General features: G+C 33.4%; 11 protein-coding genes and 2 pseudogenes across 13 annotated transcripts, besides 1 other annotated feature; 3 read left to right on the top strand and 10 right to left on the bottom strand.

The window, feature by feature from the left end:
* Positions 1–2,539: part of a mobile genetic element that runs on past the window's edge.
* Positions 65–220, bottom strand: TVAGG3_0175240 (uncharacterized protein; the record flags this gene model as incomplete). Its single annotated transcript, XM_051225452.1, has 1 exon — positions 65–220. One exon carries the CDS (start codon positions 218–220, stop codon positions 65–67), a length of 156 nt encoding a protein of 51 aa, XP_051110438.1.
* Positions 240–640, bottom strand: TVAGG3_0175250 (annotated as a pseudogene). Its single transcript has one exon. A coding segment is annotated over exon 1 (401 nt).
* A 505-nt stretch (positions 2,540–3,044) lies between the features above and the next one.
* Positions 3,045–3,891, top strand: TVAGG3_0175260 (annotated as a pseudogene). Its single transcript has one exon. A coding segment is annotated over exon 1 (847 nt).
* A 2-nt stretch (positions 3,892–3,893) lies between these two features.
* Positions 3,894–4,136, bottom strand: TVAGG3_0175270 (serine threonine-protein phosphatase family; the record flags this gene model as incomplete). The annotated part of the gene is made up of 1 exon (XM_001582297.1): positions 3,894–4,136. One exon carries the CDS (start codon positions 4,134–4,136, stop codon positions 3,894–3,896), a length of 243 nt encoding a protein of 80 aa, XP_001582347.1.
* An 18-nt stretch (positions 4,137–4,154) lies between these two features.
* On the bottom strand, positions 4,155–4,517 carry TVAGG3_0175280 (uncharacterized protein; the record flags this gene model as incomplete). Its single annotated transcript, XM_001582296.1, has 1 exon — positions 4,155–4,517. The coding sequence occupies one exon, from the start codon at positions 4,515–4,517 to the stop codon at positions 4,155–4,157; it is 363 nt and encodes a 120-aa protein (XP_001582346.1).
* A 139-nt stretch (positions 4,518–4,656) lies between these two features.
* TVAGG3_0175290 (phage tail repeat-like family) lies at positions 4,657–5,475 on the bottom strand (the record flags this gene model as incomplete). Its single annotated transcript, XM_051225453.1, has 1 exon — positions 4,657–5,475. The coding sequence occupies one exon, from the start codon at positions 5,473–5,475 to the stop codon at positions 4,657–4,659; it is 819 nt and encodes a 272-aa protein (XP_051110439.1).
* A 398-nt stretch (positions 5,476–5,873) lies between these two features.
* On the bottom strand, positions 5,874–9,427 carry TVAGG3_0175300 (deleted in lung and esophageal cancer protein 1 family; the record flags this gene model as incomplete). Its single annotated transcript, XM_001582295.1, has 1 exon — positions 5,874–9,425. One exon carries the CDS (start codon positions 9,423–9,425, stop codon positions 5,874–5,876), a length of 3,552 nt encoding a protein of 1,183 aa, XP_001582345.1.
* A 125-nt stretch (positions 9,428–9,552) lies between these two features.
* TVAGG3_0175310 (ATP binding) lies at positions 9,553–10,689 on the top strand (the record flags this gene model as incomplete). The annotated part of the gene is made up of 1 exon (XM_001582294.1): positions 9,553–10,689. One exon carries the CDS (start codon positions 9,553–9,555, stop codon positions 10,687–10,689), a length of 1,137 nt encoding a protein of 378 aa, XP_001582344.1.
* A 4-nt stretch (positions 10,690–10,693) lies between these two features.
* Positions 10,694–11,286, bottom strand: TVAGG3_0175320 (nucleoside diphosphate kinase family; the record flags this gene model as incomplete). The annotated part of the gene is made up of 1 exon (XM_001582293.2): positions 10,821–11,234. One exon carries the CDS (start codon positions 11,232–11,234, stop codon positions 10,821–10,823), a length of 414 nt encoding a protein of 137 aa, XP_001582343.1.
* A 1,011-nt stretch (positions 11,287–12,297) lies between these two features.
* TVAGG3_0175330 (translation initiation factor protein) lies at positions 12,298–12,943 on the top strand (the record flags this gene model as incomplete). The annotated part of the gene is made up of 1 exon (XM_001582292.2): positions 12,323–12,898. One exon carries the CDS (start codon positions 12,323–12,325, stop codon positions 12,896–12,898), a length of 576 nt encoding a protein of 191 aa, XP_001582342.1.
* Positions 12,944–13,315: 372 nt separating this feature from the next.
* TVAGG3_0175340 (uncharacterized protein) lies at positions 13,316–15,919 on the bottom strand (the record flags this gene model as incomplete). Its single annotated transcript, XM_001582291.1, has 1 exon — positions 13,316–15,919. The coding sequence occupies one exon, from the start codon at positions 15,917–15,919 to the stop codon at positions 13,316–13,318; it is 2,604 nt and encodes an 867-aa protein (XP_001582341.1).
* Positions 15,920–17,756: 1,837 nt separating this feature from the next.
* TVAGG3_0175350 (protein ubiquitination) lies at positions 17,757–18,119 on the bottom strand (the record flags this gene model as incomplete). Its single annotated transcript, XM_001582290.1, has 1 exon — positions 17,757–18,119. The coding sequence occupies one exon, from the start codon at positions 18,117–18,119 to the stop codon at positions 17,757–17,759; it is 363 nt and encodes a 120-aa protein (XP_001582340.1).
* A 102-nt stretch (positions 18,120–18,221) lies between these two features.
* Positions 18,222–19,304, bottom strand: TVAGG3_0175360 (nerve growth factor signaling pathway; the record flags this gene model as incomplete). The annotated part of the gene is made up of 1 exon (XM_001582289.1): positions 18,222–19,304. The coding sequence occupies one exon, from the start codon at positions 19,302–19,304 to the stop codon at positions 18,222–18,224; it is 1,083 nt and encodes a 360-aa protein (XP_001582339.1).
* Between the last annotated feature and the right edge of the window lie 1,260 nt (positions 19,305–20,564).

A 20,564-nucleotide genomic window follows, 5' to 3' on the forward strand; every position in this document is an offset into this window, starting at 1 on the left:
TTTTGTTTGTGGTGTCAAATCTACCGTTTCAACTTCTTCGGTCATTTCATCTCAGTAAAAAATTTTAGTTTGGTTTGTTTTCAACTGGTTGTTTAGGTTTTTTAAGTCGGTCTAAAACTTCCTGAGGTATAGGAAGAACTTGACAAACACGTGGTTGTGTAACTGCTGGAAGTCGACAAATCCATCTTGAGCCCATTTGTCTCAAAGCTATATTGTTCATTTCATCTCAGTAAAAAATTTTACATTCCCCACGTTTGAGGCGGTTGAGGTTGGTTGTTGTTTACCCACTGTTGTGCATGGTTATATCCTCTGTTAAAGAATCTTTCACCTTGGTCCATATAGTGCCCTGCTTGGTTATAGTAGTCATTTGCTTTGTTATAGTAGTTTCCTGCTTGTCTTCCTACATTGTCCATCCATCCTTGAACTTTTCCTCTTGTTTCAGGATTTGGAATAAGATTTGCTGCATCTCGTGCTACCTCCCAACCTTTCTGTACAGTTTGTATAATAGGCTGTGCTTTCTCTTTCAGTATACCTAATGTACTCAAAATCTTCCTTCCAATTCCAAATGCACCTCTGGCTAGTGTTCCCACTGCGGGCAAAAATCTGGATGCAACTCCTGCTAATCGCCAAATAAACCCATTTCTTATGGGTTAAAAAAATGACGAATTCAAACAAGGACCCCTATGTTTCTAAGGCAACAAAGAAAGCACTCATGATAAAAATCTTTAGTTCAACACCAAATGCTTGGTTTATGGATATCTTGGAAAACATTCCGAGGTATAGAGAAGATGGACCACCATACTGGCTAATATTTGTCGGTCAAAACACCAAGATACTGTGAAGCATACCATTACAGTCCAAAAATATTTTAGATGTGAAAACTGCTTTGACAATATTCGTTGACAAATACCATCCAACAAAACTGACATCTGACTGTGAAAGTTCTTTCAAATCAGACGATATTAAAAACTATCTGCGTTCAAAAAAATGTAAACCAATATTTCATTGTCGACCAAAACCATTCTGCTCTTGGTGTCATTGACGGTTGTATAAAAATGTTAAGACTTAAACCAACCACAAGGTGGTGAGGTAGATGAAATGTCATATGACGACAAATACAGACATTTCTCCCTGGCAAAGATGAGACAAGTTTTAAATATTTACAATAGCCGTAAACAAAAAGGTTTGGGAAACCACTCCCCGAAGAAATGAAAAACAACACCTGACTTAGAGAAAGACTATATATTTAATAGTTTTAGTCAAAAGAGACAAACAAGAAAGAATGCCAGGCTTCAAACTTAAGAAAAGGCGACAAAGTAAAAATAGAAATACCTAAACGCGACCCATATGAAAATACTATTGACTATGACAACAATGGGAACCCGACAGGTACTCACATTCGTGTTCGTAAAAATAGAAGAAAGTATACAAGAGAATATTATGAAGTTTTAGGCAAACATGGCAAAATGTACAGACTGCAAGCAGAAGATAAAACTACTATTGTCAGACCTCGTTTCAAACTTGTCAAAGTTCAAGGTGGTATACTTTCAAAGACAGTTCCTAACAAATATAAGACAACTCGACGAATATGCTAAAGAAGTGGAACATGACGACTAAGCAATTCTATACCATGCACAAAACTGTCATGTAAGGTGGCATGTATTTTTTACCTAGTCCTGTAGATGTTGTTGTAAAAGTATGTTGGTGGTTTCCTCCTGGTTCAGTTTGTCGAAAAGTCTTTTTTGCTGAATGGTTATAATCTGGAGATAAAACGTCATAGCCAGCTTCATATTCTGAGTTGTAATGGATGGTCTCGTAATGAGTGGCTATGGTCGCCAGAAAAGTTTGTTGTACCAGAATGACTATGTGGTGGCAAGTTGTCGACAGATATCGTTTTACTTCCACCTGTTTTCTTTGGAGTGTGTGCACAATACAAAAAACTTTCGAATATTTGAGTCCAAGTTCCAAAACCAAGTACTACTTCTGGTCTGGTAGAGTTCATTGACGTATAAATAGAACAACTGGGTAAATGGTTTGAAGTATTTCTGTCTTTAATGTTTGAAGCTCTGTTTTGTCTGCTTTCTTGTCATATAAATCTTGAGCAGTGAATTTAACTTTATTTTCATCCTCCATGACATAAACATCTCTACATCTAATGTATCTCATCGTTGTTATGTCTTCTTCCGATGTTAAACCTTGTGGAAAGTTAGGAGGTTTCCAATCTAATACATCCCACCAGCTCCTTCAACCGTTCCTTCAATATTTTCTATACCAACAGTTTGCGAAGAAATCGTGTGTATGTCCAACGTCACTTTTCCTGTTTAAGGTTTCTTGTAAGTTTGTAATATTTGCAATGGTATGTGTATGGTTCTTGTCAGCTTTAAGGTCTAAACATCCTGAAACCCACCCTGTATTGGCTTTACCTTCTAAAATCTTCGATGTCCGTTCATGGTACCATTCAACCCTTTTTATAATTTCATTGTCTTTTTCATCCACATATTCCTTATCTGCCTTCTTCACTAACCCACTAGCCAGATATGCTAACTCATCGTCAACATACTCTTTGTCAGCTTTCTTTTCAACATCCTCTTTTGTTGCATATGTTGCATCTGCTCTGTCATGTTCTTCTTGAACTTTTTCAATGACATACTCTTTGTCAGCTTTCTTTTCAACATCCTCTTTTGTTGCATATGTTGCATCTGCTCTGTCATGTTCTTCTTGAACTTTTTCAATGACATACTCTTTGTCAGCTTTGTTGTCAATATCTGCCTTCAAAAGAAGTTCATCTATAGGTTTCTCGTTTAAAGTTCTTTTTGTTGGATTTATACAAACAGTATGGTTCTTACTGTCTTGAAATAGAAAACTCGTCTGTCAATGGGTTTAATGTCAGTTTTAAGTTTCCTTCTTTCAATGACTCAGATATCTTAGAATAGTTTTGAAAAGTTTGTTGTGTTCTTATTTAGAGCTTGCAAAATGAGTTGTCGGTTGTGTTTTATTTCTCTCATAGACGCTGTTTCTTTCGACATTTTTATTCTAGATAAAATATGCTTTCAATAGAAAAAGAAAATTCAAGAGTTGCTACAACTAAACCATTAGATGAACTTTTTACGAATGTCGGTCAAAAGTTTGAGACAGAGACCGTAAAGCATGAAGGCTATCGTTTTGACTACCCGTTAAGATGGTTAAGAGACCCATCCGTCACAAAAGCTATTGGCTTTCGTAGAATGAAGTTCATTTCAGAAGCCATACATGGTTTCCCATTTACGGTCGCTTTTGAAGTTCGATACTATAACAAAGAAAAACGTACGTATGAGAAATTTGAACAGGGAAAACTTTTACAAGTTAGTTTGCTTGTAAACTTAGAAACAACTCTTCAAGCTTTTCAAGAAAAAATAAACGATATCTATCTCGAATATGCAAAACAGTACAACATTGACGAAGGAGAGTACCATCTCGATATTATATATGACAGGAAAAATGCAACTGTTAAAATCAATAGAATAGAAGACCTTGGAGAAGACGTTTATATTTCTACAAATATAACAACTTGGCATGGTATAGATTTTTGAGGATGTTAAATCAGCCTGCAGCATATCCAGTACACCGAACTTTTATGAAGTCGAAAACCCTAATGGAACATATGAAAATGTTTTCGACTCAGATGCTATTATAGTTCATGCTTCATTTTCTGGTGCACAAAACTCTTTTTTATGCTTGGCAAATGACTTTTACGAAAAACCTACAAAGCTATATGAACCACCAAGTGGAAGTATTTCAGACTTTCAAGTATGGTTTACTACAGATGGAAGAAAGAGAATAATTCCATTATACCACGCGTTTTACTTAGAACTTAGTTTCATATACAACTACTATCGAACGGTAAAAATATAATTTTAATACGGTTGAGGTGTTGGATTTGGTTGCCAACTAGACTGTGGTGCAGGTTCAGGCTGTTGTATAACAGGAGCTTGTTCTTCTGGTTCAGGGTCTTTAGGTATAATACCAACGAACTGACCTACTCTTTTACCAATATTTTTGACACCGTTCCAAATTCCTTTTCCGACAGATTTTATTCCATTCCATATACCTCTTCCAACATTTCGAAAGAAGTTTCCTATCTTACTGAAGAAACCCATTTTACTATATGTAAAAATCTAATGTCCGCCTAGTCTCTTACGTTTCCTTCTGAGTTCCATAGCATTCTTTAACTGGAGCTCATACATTCTGTTTCTCCTCTGGTAGAAAACATATTCTGGGTCAACTCCTGTGTTCGCGTCATCTGCATAAAGTTGTTTATATCCCACTTCAGGGTTTGTATAAAACTCTTTCCATCTCATATTTGCATACCATGGTGGCAAACCTAACGCAGCGTCATTTGACATGGCAGTTTGCATTTGTACATCTGTTGGCACTTGACCATAGTTTGCCATTGCAGTTTGTATTCTAACTTCATTTGGAATATTCTCTGGGTTTGGTTGTCCAGGTTGCTGTGCATTCGCTAAGTTCTGTGCGTCCATTTAATATTAGATAAAAATATCTCTTACGAGTACATATACTGAACATTTGCAGGCATTGGTTCATCTTCATATTCTCTGTACTTTTCTGCCACGTCAAATAAGTAAATGACACAATGGAAAAAACCTAAAACAAGTAGTCCTATTTCAAACCACATTTACTTACCAATAAAATTTCTTTGTTATGACACTTTCTCCAGTTTATAGGACCTCTCTCATATTCTATCTTATCGTATCTAAACTCATAGTCATGTATGTCCTCTAACCATCTCATAACGGTTTCCAAACCACTTTTATCGGATGTAAAGTAAAAGCATGGATGGTTATGTAAAACGTCTAAAGTTTCTAAAGAGTCTCTCAAAGTCCAGTCTACTTGGTATTGAAAATCCCATGTGTTATAGAACGGCGGGTCCACTATAAAGAAAACATTTTCCTTGTCTTTATATTTTTCATACAACTCTGTCCAATGACATCTCACAAACTCTATACCCTCAATATATTTTTCTATGTCCTCTTTGAAAACATTTGTATAGTTAAGATATAAAACTTTTGACATAAGTGTTTCAATGTCATGAACTCTTATAGCACCACTATATAATAGTCTAGCAGATATACTATCCCAGTCTATATATTCTGCTTTTTTCAAAACCTCTCTCACAATATTTTTCTTATCTAATGGTATACGTTCCATCTTACCTATAGGTATCTTTTCTTTTAACTCTTTCAATATATTGTTTGTGTCTGGTATATGTTTGAGACGGTCCATATAGTTGTCGAAGTCATTGCATATAATCTTTGAGTCTGGAAATATTGTATGGCACAGATGGGATATATAGAAACTTCCACCGAACAAATCTACAAATGTTAGACCATTCGGTAGTTTCTTAAGTTCTCTCAATATAATATCTTTACATTTACTCTTATTTCCAAAGAACGGTAACGGTGGTTTTGTAAAATTCATTTATATATAATAATAAAAATGTTTTTACCCTGAAAAGTGACAGAAAAGTGACGACTCTCAAAAATTTCTTCGGGGCTAGAGGGCACGAAGTGCCTGGAAGCCCCATTACCTTTTTTTTTTTTTTTTTTTTTTTTTTTTTTTTTTATTTATTCACATTTCTGTAATTGAAGATCAGGTCATATTGCCAATAGTACCTCCAATAAAACTGTGAAACATAATGATTTAAATTCTTTTGGTTTTCCAAAACTAACAATTTGAATGTGATGCAGAAGGTTTATACACCCAAATAGGTTACTTTAGAGTTAGACTATTCTAATATAAGCAGGTATAACCTAATATATTTTAATATTTGAATGTGTAAATTTAAAGAAAATGTATTATATTATAAAAAAAATCTTTTAGATAATAACAGCATGTAAACCAAGAGTATGAATGAATTCACCACTACGTGCAGCAACGCATCCGTTGAATTCTCCCTTAACTGACGTATCCAATTTAATTTCTACAACACGTTTTCCGTGGCTTTCTATGTTAGTTTCATGAGTTTCAATTGAAAATGGACTTTGTTCATTTGCTCCTTCAGCTTCTTTAGTTTCCAAGTTAAAATGTCCGTCATCAGCAATGCCGCAATTAACATCCACGTAGTTTCTTCCATGCACAAAGTTTGCAAGTGACCATTGTACATCGATAGGAGCGCTAGAGAAGTTAACCAAAGAGATGCAACGCGTGATAACTCCTTCTCCAGCTTTAATTCTTTCTCCGAACGAAACGAAATCTCCAGATGGATGTTGTGTGTATCCGAATGTGTGTTTCTGGAATCCGAAGAAAGATCCAAGAGCTTTAACATGCAAAGGAATATCAATCTCTTTGTATTGCCACAAATCTCTTATGATCAACTTCAATTTTCCATTGTAATCACCGTGTATTTCGCTGTAACATGATACAGGAATTGTTACTTGCGAATTTCCAGCCAATGATTTTACAGAATTATCTCCAAGCGTGAAAACTTTGTTGCAATCGTTCATCATTACGATTCTTGCTGTAGAAGCAACTTGGCATTTGTTCTCCACGTGAATCAATGTCTTTGACTCGTTGCAGATAACAAAATCGCTTGAGAAATCGACACTTCTTGTAATTAATGTAACTTTTGGTGCAACAACATTTGCAATTACAGCAACTGTATAAACTTTTCCTAATATCTTTATCTTGATTGGCATTGCTCTTTCTCCTAATTCCGCGAAGCAGACTTTGAGTTTAATTATCTGTTCGCCACCTAATCCGAGTTGTCCGACAGCTGGAGATGCTTGGACGTAATAAGAAGAATCAACTTCTTCGTTTTCTTCTTCTTCGGAATTTGAATTCCCTTGGAGTTTAAGATGAACTGTTCCACTTGGACATTCTACCTCATATTTCGTTGGGAATGAGTTAAGAAGAGAGATCTTAACTTCTGCATCGTAAACAACTGTTGGATATACTTCTCCAATATCCACAATTCTCTTATCAATTGAAATAATGGGGCTGTCAAAAATTGCGAAAACAGGAATTGCGTATGTAGAATGTGGCAATCCTTCAATTGGAGTTCCATTTTTATTGGCCCACCAAGTGTGCAAAGTAATGATATCAGAAAGAGCTGTCTGAGTATCATACTTGAGATCCATTTGCACTGTTTCTTGGCTGTTTGCGTTGACAACTCTCTTCGGTCTGTCAACTTTCCATGCTGGATCATCTGGATATTCAATGACGAAACAAATTGGACATCCGAAATTGTTGATCAATTTCAAGTTATGTGTTGCAACTGTTCCTGTAAGAACGGATCCGAACTCGCAAACAGGAGGATCTAAAACCAAATTCGGCTGTAGAACATGTGTTGCAAAAGTGAAATTCATTGGAGTTGAATTTTCCGCTGGAATTGGTTTTACTTCATCTTTAGATCTTAATGAATCATCCTGCATGTCAAGAGATAATTGTAAGTTTGTGACTGATGTAGATAACTCTGATTTGGATATTTCGGATGACCAATGTTTGAGAGCGAAGATATTTGGCATTTCGTCTTTTTCTTGTTTTTCTTCTTCCTCTTCTTCATTTAATGGTTTTTCTTCTTCTGTTTGTTGTTTTTCTTCATCTTGGAACGCGTTCATTGATAATGAATAATGTCTTGAACTTGGTCTTGCTTCTCCTGGTGTTGTACATGTCATTGCGACATTCTTTATTGGGCTTCTGTTTTCACCTGCCAATCCAATTCTCTTCGTCAAATTACAGATCAAATCAACTGTTGCTCTGTTGTTTGGAGAAACATTGAATACTAAAGGAGAAGGTGAAATAGTATTCGATTTATGCCATTGTAGTTTGATGTCTAAATTACTCTCGTTGACGACATCAATCGCTTCTGTTGTTTCGACATGAGGAACAACAGAATTAAACAAAACTAATGGTGGTTGAATCAAAACTCGTGGTGGTCCTGTTGTGCCTTCAGCAGCTATTGTTAGCATCTTCCTGTTTGTCTGCTTGCCGGTTTCGTCTGGTATCCTGTTTGCCGAAATAACAATGTTTGCTTTATAAAATGCAAACATTTTCGGCGAAAAAGTGACACGAAGAGTAATTGTATCGTGAGCACCGACCATACCAGCGAGAGGAGAGACAATGAAGGGTGGAGGAATGTTCTTAACTGTTTGTGTGTTCGTTCCTGGATATAAAATGGCAAGATCTGATCGGGATCCTTCTCTTGGAGATAATATTTGGGCGTAAAATGGATATTGGACGTCGGCTTCGTTGTGGATCTCGACAACACGTGTTGTATTGACATCTTGTGGAAGGAATGGAAGGAATAAACGCTTGTCTGGAGAAATTGCAAATTTCAAGTTTGGAACTGCAGCTTCTCCTTCTGCAAGGAATGAAAACTTCTGTGGGAAGTGTTCTGCAACAATTTCGAATGAGGCTGTGTGCTTGCCTGGCTCTACAGGTCTGAATTTAACTTCAATTTCCTTAGATTCTCCATGTTGAAGCTGGAATTGAGATGGAATTAATGTGAATGATCCATTAATGAACATCATGTTGTCATCGCGACCTGTTGCCGATGAAAATGAGAAGAATGCAATTCCACCTTTGTTTGTAATGGTAAATTTGCCTGGTTTAAGAGAATGTACAAGTGTGGCTCCAAGATCAACAACATCTGGATGTGAAAGGTTCGGAGGATCACGATAACAGTGTAATTTGACAATTGTTGGTGGAGCGCCGTTATCTGGAATGAAAACAATCTCTTGATCGTAGTCTTTAGGCTTTGTTGGTTTAAAGTTAACTGTGAATTTGATGCCAAGGCCAGAAATTGTTCGTGAACTAACACTACTTTCATCAAACTGAACAGAAAAGGCTTTCTTCTTAGGGAATTTGACTTGAAATCCATGCGTCTTGAAATCGACGTTTTGTAAATAAAATTCTTGCGAATATAATTCTGATAAGTGGAAATTGACAACTTCCATCTTTTCTGGTGTGCATTTGAATACTGGCTTCAAGTTTTCTGTAGAAGGTGATTTCTCTGGAATAGATTTCTGTGATTTTTCCATTGTTCTTGCAATTGTATTCTTTTGTGGAGTCTTTGGCTTAATGATACGTGGTGACTTTTGTGTTGCAAGTTTAGTAGTATTAATTAATGATGGTTTTTCTGGAATATTAATGACTATTTTTTCTGGATTTTCAACAATTTTATCATCACTTCCGCCTCCAGCTGTAACACCAAGGCTAACTTCAGATATTTTAGGTATTTTTAGCAATCTTAAGTCTGAAATTGCCTCTGGATCGTTAGCTTGTATTTTTTCAATAGATTCGTTGATTTCGTTCATTTCTTTTTGCATCTGTTCGACAAGCTTTTGCTCATCTTCTTTGGGCTCTGTAACAGAGATGTTTTTGACGTTCCAACTCTCGATGAGATCCGAGAAATCCCAGAAGTCAGTCATCTAACGTATCAAAAAAGTGTCAATCGTTAATTAAAAATGTAAAAATCTCCAAATTCGTTGATAAATCTATTTTTGAAGCAATATAATGCAATAGTCTCATATAATTGTGTAAATTTGATCTTTATTTATGAACGAGAAAATATTAAATCCAAGCAGAAAACCACAAATGAAAGTCGTTGTGATCGACTTAGGTTCAGATAGAATAAAGGTTGGTATATCGGGTGATGATATTCCTCGCCATTTCGTAAAATCTGTTTTTGGCACATTAAAAACTTTTGATATCAAAGGGCATAATATTGATTTTTTTGTTGGACAAGAAGCGATAGAGAAATCAGATCCGAATTCACTCTATAATCCATTCAAGAACGGCTATATTACGAATCCAGATGATATTGAAAGATTATTTCACTATATCTTCGAAAAAGAAATACATATTAATCCAGAAAAGAAATCAGTTATTATATCTACACCATTAAATGGTCCTCAATCACAAAGAAATATCATTGCAGAAATTTTATTTGAAAAATATAAAATTGGATCATTACACATATCCACACCAAATACTCTTGGTATGTACACTACTTCGCGATTTACAGGAACAGTTGTTGACTGTGGAGAAAGTTTTACTGAAATTGCCTCGATTTATGACATGCTTACAGTACCTCAGGCTTCTATTGTATCTGATATTGCTGGATCCACTCTAACTACTCAATTACAAAAAATTGTCAAAGATTCAAATTATCTTTTTGCTAGAGCTAACGGAAAAGAGCATGTCCGTGAATTAAAAGAGAAAACATGCTTAGTTCGAAAGAAAAATGATGAAACTGAGTTACCTCAAATTGATTACTTAATTAAACCTGAAGTATCAGTTAAAATAGGTGATGAACGTGCAAAAGCAACAGAAGTTTTATTTTCACCAGATAAATTTGGATTGAAAGGAAGAGGAATACCAACATTGATATTTGACAGTATTATGCGTTGCGATATCTCATTGCGGCATGAATTATTTGGAAATATTGTTCTTACTGGTGGTACTACACTTTTGGAAGGATTCCAGCAAAGAATTCAAGAAGAATTACAAGAAATTTTGGAATCCGAGCATATTAAGAGTCAAGTGAATGTTGTTGCACTTGCAAATCGTGAGTATGCATCATGGATTGGTGGATCAATATTAGGAAGCTTAGAATCATATCCAAATCTCTTGGCTTATAAAGATGAATATCTTGAGCTCGGAGCTTCATTAATTGCAAGTAGATTTTATTAATTATTGTTGTACTTAAACTGTTTAGTTCTTTATTTTTGAATAAATTTTGTTTTTACAGAAATTTAAAAATATAATTAAAAAAATCTTGAATTGTAAGTTAATAGATGTTGCTGTTGCATACAGTAAGATTTTTATTTGCCGAAAACTAAAGCGATCTCACGAGCAGCTGTTGCTGGAGCATCAGAACCGTGGCAAAGGTTCTCTGTTGTGGAGCGAGCATAGAGGGCACGAAGTGAGTTTGGTGCCTTCTCAACAGCGACTTCCTTCTTTGTCGGGCCAATGATTTCACGCCATTTGGCGATAGCGTTTGGACCAGCGAGTTCAAGAGCGACAATTGTGCCAGATGTCATGTATCCAGCAAGATCAGCAAAGAATGCCTTGCCAACGTGCTCAGCATAGAACTTTGAAGCGAATTCCATGTCCATCTTCATTGTCTTCATTTGGACAATGTGGAGGCCCTCTTCCTCAATGCGATCGATAACTTTACCCCAGTACTTTTCATATCCTGGTTTAATCATAGCATAAGTATGCTGTTCTTCAGCCATTTCAACTAAAGTGAAGAGACCATATTTCAAACAATTTTTCGGTTTCTCCAAAATTTGATTTTTCATTTTATTATTTATTGAATAATATGTGAATAATATTTAGCGATAATTAATCGTTTTGTGATTCTCAATTTTTAATCTATATTCAATTTTTGTGAAAATAATTAGCCTGACGTTCAATGTTTATTCAAAATTGAAATAATCTGACCACACACTTAGTTTTGAATGCCAAACGATGAATCACCTATTGCACATGTATGAATATATAATATTTTATCGAATCAATGTTCTAAAATATAATAAATCGTGAAAAAATATAAAGATAAATGTAATTTAGGCAATGTTTGTATTAACATCAGAATAATCTAGGGAATAGCTTGCTATACCAAATAGAGTGTGATCCAATCTGTCATATTCTACACTTTTTTGAATTCCATCTCCAGGATGTTGATGCATAATTAAGTGAAGTACATCCATAATAGTCAACATTTTCTTTACCAAAATAGCTGAAGACTGATGTAAATATATCGCAAGTCTTATAGTCGCAAATACCACAATGCATTCGGTTATTTGGATATATCAAAACCAACCAAGAGTATCAATTTTCATAATGATAATTATCATGGCTTGGAATATAGGCATTTCTTTGGAGATATTGAATTATCTTCAGTTTTATTATAATTTCTACCATATAAATGTGATTAAAGTTAGCTTCATATTTATTAAAATATAAGAAATTCAAAACATAGCACAACACTCATGTACATTGATTGAAAAATAGATGAAATTTTTGTGATTATATTCAAATATGAAACATTTCATAACAAAATAGAATATAATTTTTGGTCTATTCCACCAAGTAGTTTGAGAGGGCTAACTTAGTTCTCTATTGAATGGAATACTGTCCAATAAATTTCATCAATATGCGATTTGATGTCGGAAAAATTATAAAATTTTATTATGATTTACTGTACGATTCTTGCGTTCAATGCATTTTGGAAGTATTTGCGGCTTGTATATCGTATTTAGATTTCCTAATCTCTGGATGGAAAAATCCATCTGTCACTTTTGGACAAAAATTTTTTATCATGGCTGAACCATTACTCGGCACATTCGACGAAAAAGCATACAAGAAGCGCAAGCACTGGCGTATTGATGTTGAAGAAGAAGCTCGTAACTGCGCTGGCAGTGATAATGTTATCTTAGCTTCATACTCTGATTTATTGCAGCGCGTTTTCAACTCAATGCAAAAGAACCCAGAAGATGATAACCGCGCCCGTAAGATCGCCTTACCAAACCCACAAATCGATCGTAAGGGTAAGAAGACAATTTTCGCCAACTTTACAACAATCTGCGACCAGCTCAAGCGTTCCCCAGAGCACGTTAAGCAATACATCAATACAGAGCAGAATGCAGACTCATCAATCGATGGAAATGGCGCTTTGATTATCTCTGGCCGTCTCCAGCAATCCCAAATCGAAAAGCTTATGCTTAACTATATTCTTACATACGTTCAGTGCCCAGTTTGCCATAGCACTGATACAAAGTTAGAAAAGCAGAACCGTCTTCAGTTTATCAAATGTAATACTTGCACAGCTCAGCGTGCTGTTCAACAAATTAAGGGTGGCTTCGTAGCAAATACAAACAAGCGCTCTCGCCGTTAATTTTATCACGTTTTCTTCTAATAATAAAATTAGAAATTTTATTATACATTTTTTATTAACTTCAAAATCTTTAATATATGATCTTGTCTATCCTTCATCATTGTGACAAAACATATTACCTATGACAAAATTTTCAAAAGCACGCTGGTATTCAGCGTTATAAGCTTCAACAATCATATATTTTGTTTGGCGTAAATTATTTATATGTGCGATTGTATTTAAATACGTGCAGGAATAAGAAAGAATTAATTTTCATTAAACATTCCTCTCTTATCATAGTCATTTAACATACATGTAATTAGTACAACTGATCCATGGTGCTTTTGTTGAATTAGTTAATCAAAATGTTGTAGAAATGTTAAAAAAAAAAAATTAATAATATATTCTAAATTAAATTTTACAAACAAAATAAAATAATCATTCAAGATTAAGTGGTGGAAGAGTTGGTTTAAAGGTCTTATAGAGCGCCTTATTATTTTCATCAGATAATTTAACATCTCTTACTGCAAGTTGCAATTTAACAATTTCTTTTTCTAAATGTTTCATGTGCTTGGCCAAAATAGGGCATTTGTCACAAACGATGTTGTAATAATCATTTAATTTTTGCTTTTTGTCGCTGTTTTCTGTCATTAGCTTCATACAATAGTCATTGATCTCGTGTACTTCTTCTTGATGCTTTTCAGCTAAGTTCTTCATCTCTAATTCGAAATCAGCAACTTTCTTTAGCTTATCTTCATCAAATTGTTCCATTTTCTGGCGTATTTCGGCCATATGCTTTCCTTCTTTTGATCTCAAGATTTGTGAGTACTTGTTCTCTTGCTGAGACAATTCTTTGTTCAAATCATTTTTGAGACGTTCGACCATTGATGCTGTTTCGCCTCTTAATGTGTCTTCCATAGCCGCATTTGCTGATTCTACGACGAACAAATCGTTTTTCATGAACTCCAATTGTAGTTCAAGCTCATTTTGAATCTGATGAAGTTGGGCCATTCTTTCATCGTTCTTTTGCTTCTCGCCCAATATTAATGGTTGGAATTCCTCTTTGATCTTCTTCTGGATTTCGGACTTGGATTGGTCCAAGTGCTCTTTTAGATGGAATAATTTGTCTTCAACAGCTTCAATTTGCTTGGCTCTCTTCTTTAGTTCATGTTCATTGACTTCGAATTGAGATTCTAACTCCGAAATCTGCTTTTCTTTCTCTTCTACGATGTTTTTGAGATCAGATAATTCTTGTTCACTCTTTTTCTCAGTTTCTTTAACAGCACTTTGATATTCAACAGTTGTAGTTTCCAATTTCTGCTTTAATTTGTTGATATGGTCAACTGCTGCTTGGAAATCGTTCTTAGATTCATCTAACATCCTCAATGCTCTTGTTTGTTCAGCACGCATCTCTTTTGTATCAGCTAAGAAGTCTTTTCGCCACATGTCTAATTGAGAATCAATAAATTGTTGGGTGGCAAAGGAAGGTCGAACTCTGGCGGTTGTTACGGGCGTTCTTTGTGACGATAGATTAGATGTAGGGGTTTGATTTTGAAAACTTACTGCCATTGACTGAGTTTTCTTAACACCACCGCCATCTCTGTATGGGTTTGTTGATAAAGGAGATTCCATGTCTTGTTTTGGGAAAGAGAGCTGAGATAACTGAGTTTCAAGAGCTCTCATTTGATTTTCAAGATTTCTTTGCTCTTCTTCGTGGATTTTTCGGAGTTCTGCAATCTTTGCTTCAACAGCTGCTTGAACTTTCTTGTTTAATTCGTTCTGAAGACTTGATGCCAAAAGATTTTCTTCAGTTAAGAGTTTCTTTTTGTATTCTGCGACATCATTCATTGTAGAATTCTCTACTTGGTTATTTTCGGTAATAATGGAATCAAGTTCTGACCTTAAAGCTGTGATTTTAGAAATATAATATTTTTCTTCGAGTTCGCTCTTCTTTTTCGCACTATCTATATTGGCTTGCATCTTTTTCTTTATATCTTCTCTATCTTGGTCCCAAGTTGACTTAACATTCTCGATTTCTTCTTTAATTTTTCCTTTTTCTTCTTCAAACTCTGCAAGAACACGCTCTTGTTCAACTTTAAGTGCTGCAAGCTTATCAGAACTCGATCCTGACTTATCATTTATCTTCTGTTTCATTGCTTCAGCTTCTTGTTCATTTTTATCTCGAAGATTTGCCAAAGCTTCATTTAATTTGTCCAATTTTGTATGGAATTCTTCTTCAATCTTCTTTTTGGCATCTTCAACATCAGTTGGCCTTCTATTAATGATATCTTTGATATTTTTCTCATAAACTGTTGCCAAATTTAGTTTTTCCTCTTCCATTGTGACTCTTTGAGATTGGTATGTTGTATCTGCAACGCCAATTTGTCTTCTCAAGTCTTCTATTTTCATATTTAATAATTTTACATCTGCATCGTATAATTCGTCTTCATCTGCGAAATCTTCCTTCAGTTTCTTCTGTCTTTCTCTCCATTGCCTATCATATTCAGGTCCAAGACTCGAATGAGCCTTAAAAACTTCATTAAATTCTTTTTCTAATTCTGCAGCTTTCTTTTCATCACCTGCAAGCTTGGACATGATTGATTGTCGATGCTGGTTAAGAGTTTCATTGTTTTTCTGCTTGAGTTGTTGTAATTCGCTGTCTCTTGTATCAGTAATTTGCTTTAAATCAGCTTTTGTCTTTTCAAGTGATGTTTGTGTTAAATTAAATGCTTCTTCCTTTTGTGTAATCATTTTCTGGAAATGTTCTTTAAGTTGCTCGACTTCTGAATCGAATTTTCCGGTCAAAGATGATTCTGTTTCAGTAAGCTTCTGTTCCATTTGTTTTAACGTGTCTTTGTATCCATCTTGAAGCTTTTTAACTTGGTATTCGAGTTCTACTTTCTTGTTTGAGAGGGCGCCAGCTAAATCGTTTTTCGTGCTTTCAATTCCGTTCTTTAGACCAATTGTAGAAGCGTCTAATCGATCATTAACGTAATCTAAGTTGTGTAAACATTGTTCGAATTGTTTTTCATAAAGTTTCATGATTGAATTTTTCTTAACTTGAATAAAATTCATTAATTTCTTCTGTACAATAGGGGATAGTTCATTCTTTTGCCTTAATTCAGCAAAATTGATGAATTTTTCCTTCTGCGAGTAGATTAAATCATCAAATTTTGGAATAAAAGGGGAAATACTTTGGGAACTAAACGATGGTTCTTCGGATTTGGTTTTGAATACATCGAATACCTCTTGAATGAGGTTGTTTTTCTGTTCAAAAAATGTATTCATCCCCTAAAATCTTGAAATAAATTTTTAGTGTCAAAAAAACGTATATAAGAGATGTAATGTACCGCAGAAATTCAAGAGTGATACGACACTGATTTTAAATAATTAAAGAAAGTAAAGTTTGATTTAATTCATGTCACTTTTTATTTTTGATTTGGGTAATCATCTAACTTAGCTGAACACATCAATGAGTCAACTGGAAACACGATAATTTCATTTGACACATCATTCACAGGGAAAATTGAGGTTACATCACGAACATTCACAATAATCGAAAAATATGCTTGCAGGTTTGGAAATTGCACAGCAGTAGATTTAAGTAAATCAGCAATTGAGATTATAAGAGAAGAGGCTTTTGGTTATTGTAAATTTTTAACAAATTTTACTTTTTCTTCGAGTCTAAAAACCATAGAAGGAAATGGATTATTGTCATGTCCGATTTACTCCATTTTCATACCAACCCTTGTGCGTTCAATGTCAGGTTATTCGTTCAATCATTGTTCTAATCTGAATACTCTAGAAGTAGATAAAGGTAATCAATATTTTTGTTCAATGAACAATATCATTTTTAATAAAGATATGACTACGATAATTCGAACTCCGAATAATTTTAACTGTAAAATGATTCCTAATCGAGAAAATATTCAAAATTTAGGTATGTTTATGATGAGTAGCTCCATTATTGAAGAGTTTATTGGTTGGCCCAATATATCAACCATTGGAATCTATGTGTTTCATAGTAATCGTTTCTTGAGATTTGTTGATATTTCGATGACAAATATCACATCTATTCCTAGTAATTGTTTCAATACATGCGGAAAATTATCCAAGATCCACTTACCAGGTAATCTGAGCTCGATATCAAAATCAGCATTTATCTATTTGCATGTCATTAGAACTATATATACCTTTGAAAGTTGATTTGATTGAAGATAATTCTTTTGCATATAATAATTGTTTGAAGATGATTGTTTATTTTGGAACTACAGATTTTCAATATAGAAATCTCAGTATCTATTGTCCATTATTATCTGTTGCACGTGTCACTACAACATATCCTTCTTCAAAATTTGGATTTTTAGATGTTCAAAAGAATGCATATAAAAATGGAATTATTGAAGATATTTGTATTTCATTACAAATTCATTATTCCCATAACTTTTCTTTTTCCTTCTTTTTATCAATACTAAACTCTTTAATTATATAGATTTGATTTAAGAGATTATGAAAGATTAATCTTGTCTGACGAAGTTTTTTGAAAAAAAATTGTGATAGGAGAATTTAGAATGTAATCCTTTTATATCGATAGGTAATAGCATACAAAATTTGATGTTTTTTATTAAAGATTTGAAATATGGATTAATAATGATTAATCTTAAGGAGTTTAGAAGTAGTTTTGTTATCTCAATTAAATTGTAATTCAATCCTCTTTACTTTAGATAGAAAAAAAACTTTGATCGTTCAATTGTTTAAAGATGCAAGATGAAATGCGAATGATCGCGATTTTGAAAATAAAAAAGAAATATAAGTTTTAAATTAAAAAAATTAATCAATAAGATATGTTTTCAGATATCAGAATGTTGAATAATAAGGTCTATTCTATCTCGGCACCTCTAAGTATTAGGTATTGAGCCATTGCAGTATGATTAAGTCGAACTGCATAATAAAGTGGTGTATAACCATACCGATCTACATAATTTATATCAGCTCCAGAAGAGAGTAATAATTGTGCAACATCAATATGATTATGAATCACAGCGGCCCGTAATGGAGATTGAATAGAACTGTCATTCACCGCGTTATAAAACTTATCTAAATGATTGATATCGAAGTCCTTCGATTTGATATAATTTATTATTTCTGTTTTACCAGAATTAGATGCAATATCATATGGAGAATCCTCATCTTTATCTTGAACATAAATATTTGCTCCATGAGAAATAAGGAAATCGAACATCACCGAGTTATCTGTTTTGACAGTGTAATGGAGTACACTTAAACCTTGATTATCTTTAGCATTGACATTTGCTGAATTTTTAACAAGGAGTTTTACAATTTCTTATCTGTTTAAGTTAACTGCTATCATCAGAGGAGTTCTCCCTTTGTTATCAGCCAAATTGACATCTGCACCTAATGAAATTAAATATTCCATTATATCAATACGATTGTGATCAATTGCTCCAATAACAGCAGTCCATCCATCATTATCTTGTGTATTGAAGTTTTTAACCAATGGCGATAAATACTTCATGAGTTCGAGAGAATAAAACATAGATGCACTTGGAAAAATTTTGTCATAATCTCTTGTTTGTTCCATAAATAAAGCAAGAGATTCGATATTATTACTTCGTTGACATATATCTGGATCAATTTGAATTTTGTATTTGTTGACTAAAAGCATTACCAAATCATTATTGTATGAAAATATTGCATATTCCATGCACTTTTGATTTGGTTTTTGATACAACAAACATTCATTGATAATTTTGAGATTTCCGCTGAGAAATGAAAGCTTCAGACATTTTTTAGTTATTTCAGAATTGAATTTAGACCTCAAATACATAAAACATTCCACAGAACCATAATAACAGCAAAGCTCGAGATAAGAGAAATCCGGTTCTTCTACCATAAAATGGTTTGTTACTGTTTCATTTGGATCAAACTTTTCTTTGTTGGTGAATTCTTTACATGATTTAATATCATCATTCATAATTGCCTTCATGATTGTGTTGTCTCTAAAAACGCCTAAAGGAGGATTTAATTCATTCATAGCCTTATCAACATAACCATTATTTGAGTTTGCTTTAATTCCGTAATCCTTTTCTAAATAGTAGCAAAATGGCGATGAAAGAAGTTCATTTTTAGCTGTGGGATATTCATCATAAACTTTTTTGAAAATTTTAAAATATAAACTATTATTTTTGTTTTTATATGCAAATAGAACTGAATATAAATTAATTATTTGGGCAGGTTGGAAAATATTTGTTTTGATCAAATTGTTTTCAATCATTCCATAAATTTTGTTAATTTCTTCATCAGTTTCGATTTTTGCTTGATGTAAATCTTTGAATGTATCATGGTATCCTTTCATCATGCGCATTATTGCTTTGTAATGTGTCATTGAGATGGATTTGATGTTCATTGATTAAAAAAAAATTAAAATTGAAGCAAAAGTCGTAAAGTTAAAAAATCTATTTCAATGAGATTTAATTACAGTCTCTACTGATTTGATATGAAACCTATTGTTTATTTATTAAAAAAATACTTTAATTAAAAGAAATTCTCATAATTCAATAAAATTTCATTTAACATTCAAAATAATTATGACTTACACAAATATTTATCAATAAGAATGTTGTTAAATGTTCGGAAAATTGAAATAATTAACTTGAATTTCATATAAAAGATCAACTGTTATGATAATTGCCTTGACAAGATCGCACATAAAAATTGATACCTTTATAGTTTCTGAATGATATTTTTAGGATCTGAATCAATAATTTACTTAAAATTCAATTATATATCTATCACCTAAACTCAAAATTCTAGAAATGAAATAAGACATAGCACAAGGAACCAAAACATATTTGATTTGTAAATTATCTATAGTTCGATAACTTATATGTCACTTTTTAATTTTGATTTGGAAAATTATCTAACCTGAATGATCATATCAGTCAATCAAACGGAAATTCAATTATCAAGTTTGATACTTCATTTGCAGGGAAAATTGAAGTTACATCCCGGGCATACACGATTATTGAAAACTGGGCTTGCCTTAATGGAAGCTGCACAGCAGTTGATTTAAGTAGGTCGTCAATTGAGATTATTAAGGGTGCGCTAAAGGCCAAACTTCCCCTATCGTCAATTTTAAAAACATGAAAAAAATCCTTGTACTTTAGGTACCTCGAAACATTTATTTTTTGAGAAAAAATAAATTTCGTGATTTATGCTAGGTCGATCCTGGGCAAGCAATATATATAAGAATTTTATTGAAATCATGTCACTATTTCTAAATTTGAATTTTATCTCTTCCAAAAAACATGAATTATGAGTCATCGTACTTATTATAAGATATTCTATTATGTGTTTATTAAGATTTAGTATTGTGCACTAAATTTTTATGTATAAATATCAAAGAATAAATGCAATTATTATAAAAAATCGTCTTAGAGTTTTCTATACTGAAATATGAGTTGTCTGTAATATATCAAACAAAACGACATTATATCCAATGAAAATATATCAAAAATTAAAAATTAATCAAATTTAAGGGTTTGGAGTTTAATTTAGTAGACCTTATCTCGCAAAATTGCATTTGCTAGGATTGTTGTGCATATTATCATATGGGACAATAGCTATTACCATGAAATCAGATAATTTAATTTACAATTATGAGCAC

Source organism: Trichomonas vaginalis, chromosome IV (assembly GCF_026262505.1).
Source record: "Trichomonas vaginalis G3 chromosome IV, whole genome shotgun sequence".
Classification (NCBI taxonomy): domain Eukaryota; phylum Parabasalia; order Trichomonadida; family Trichomonadidae; genus Trichomonas; species Trichomonas vaginalis.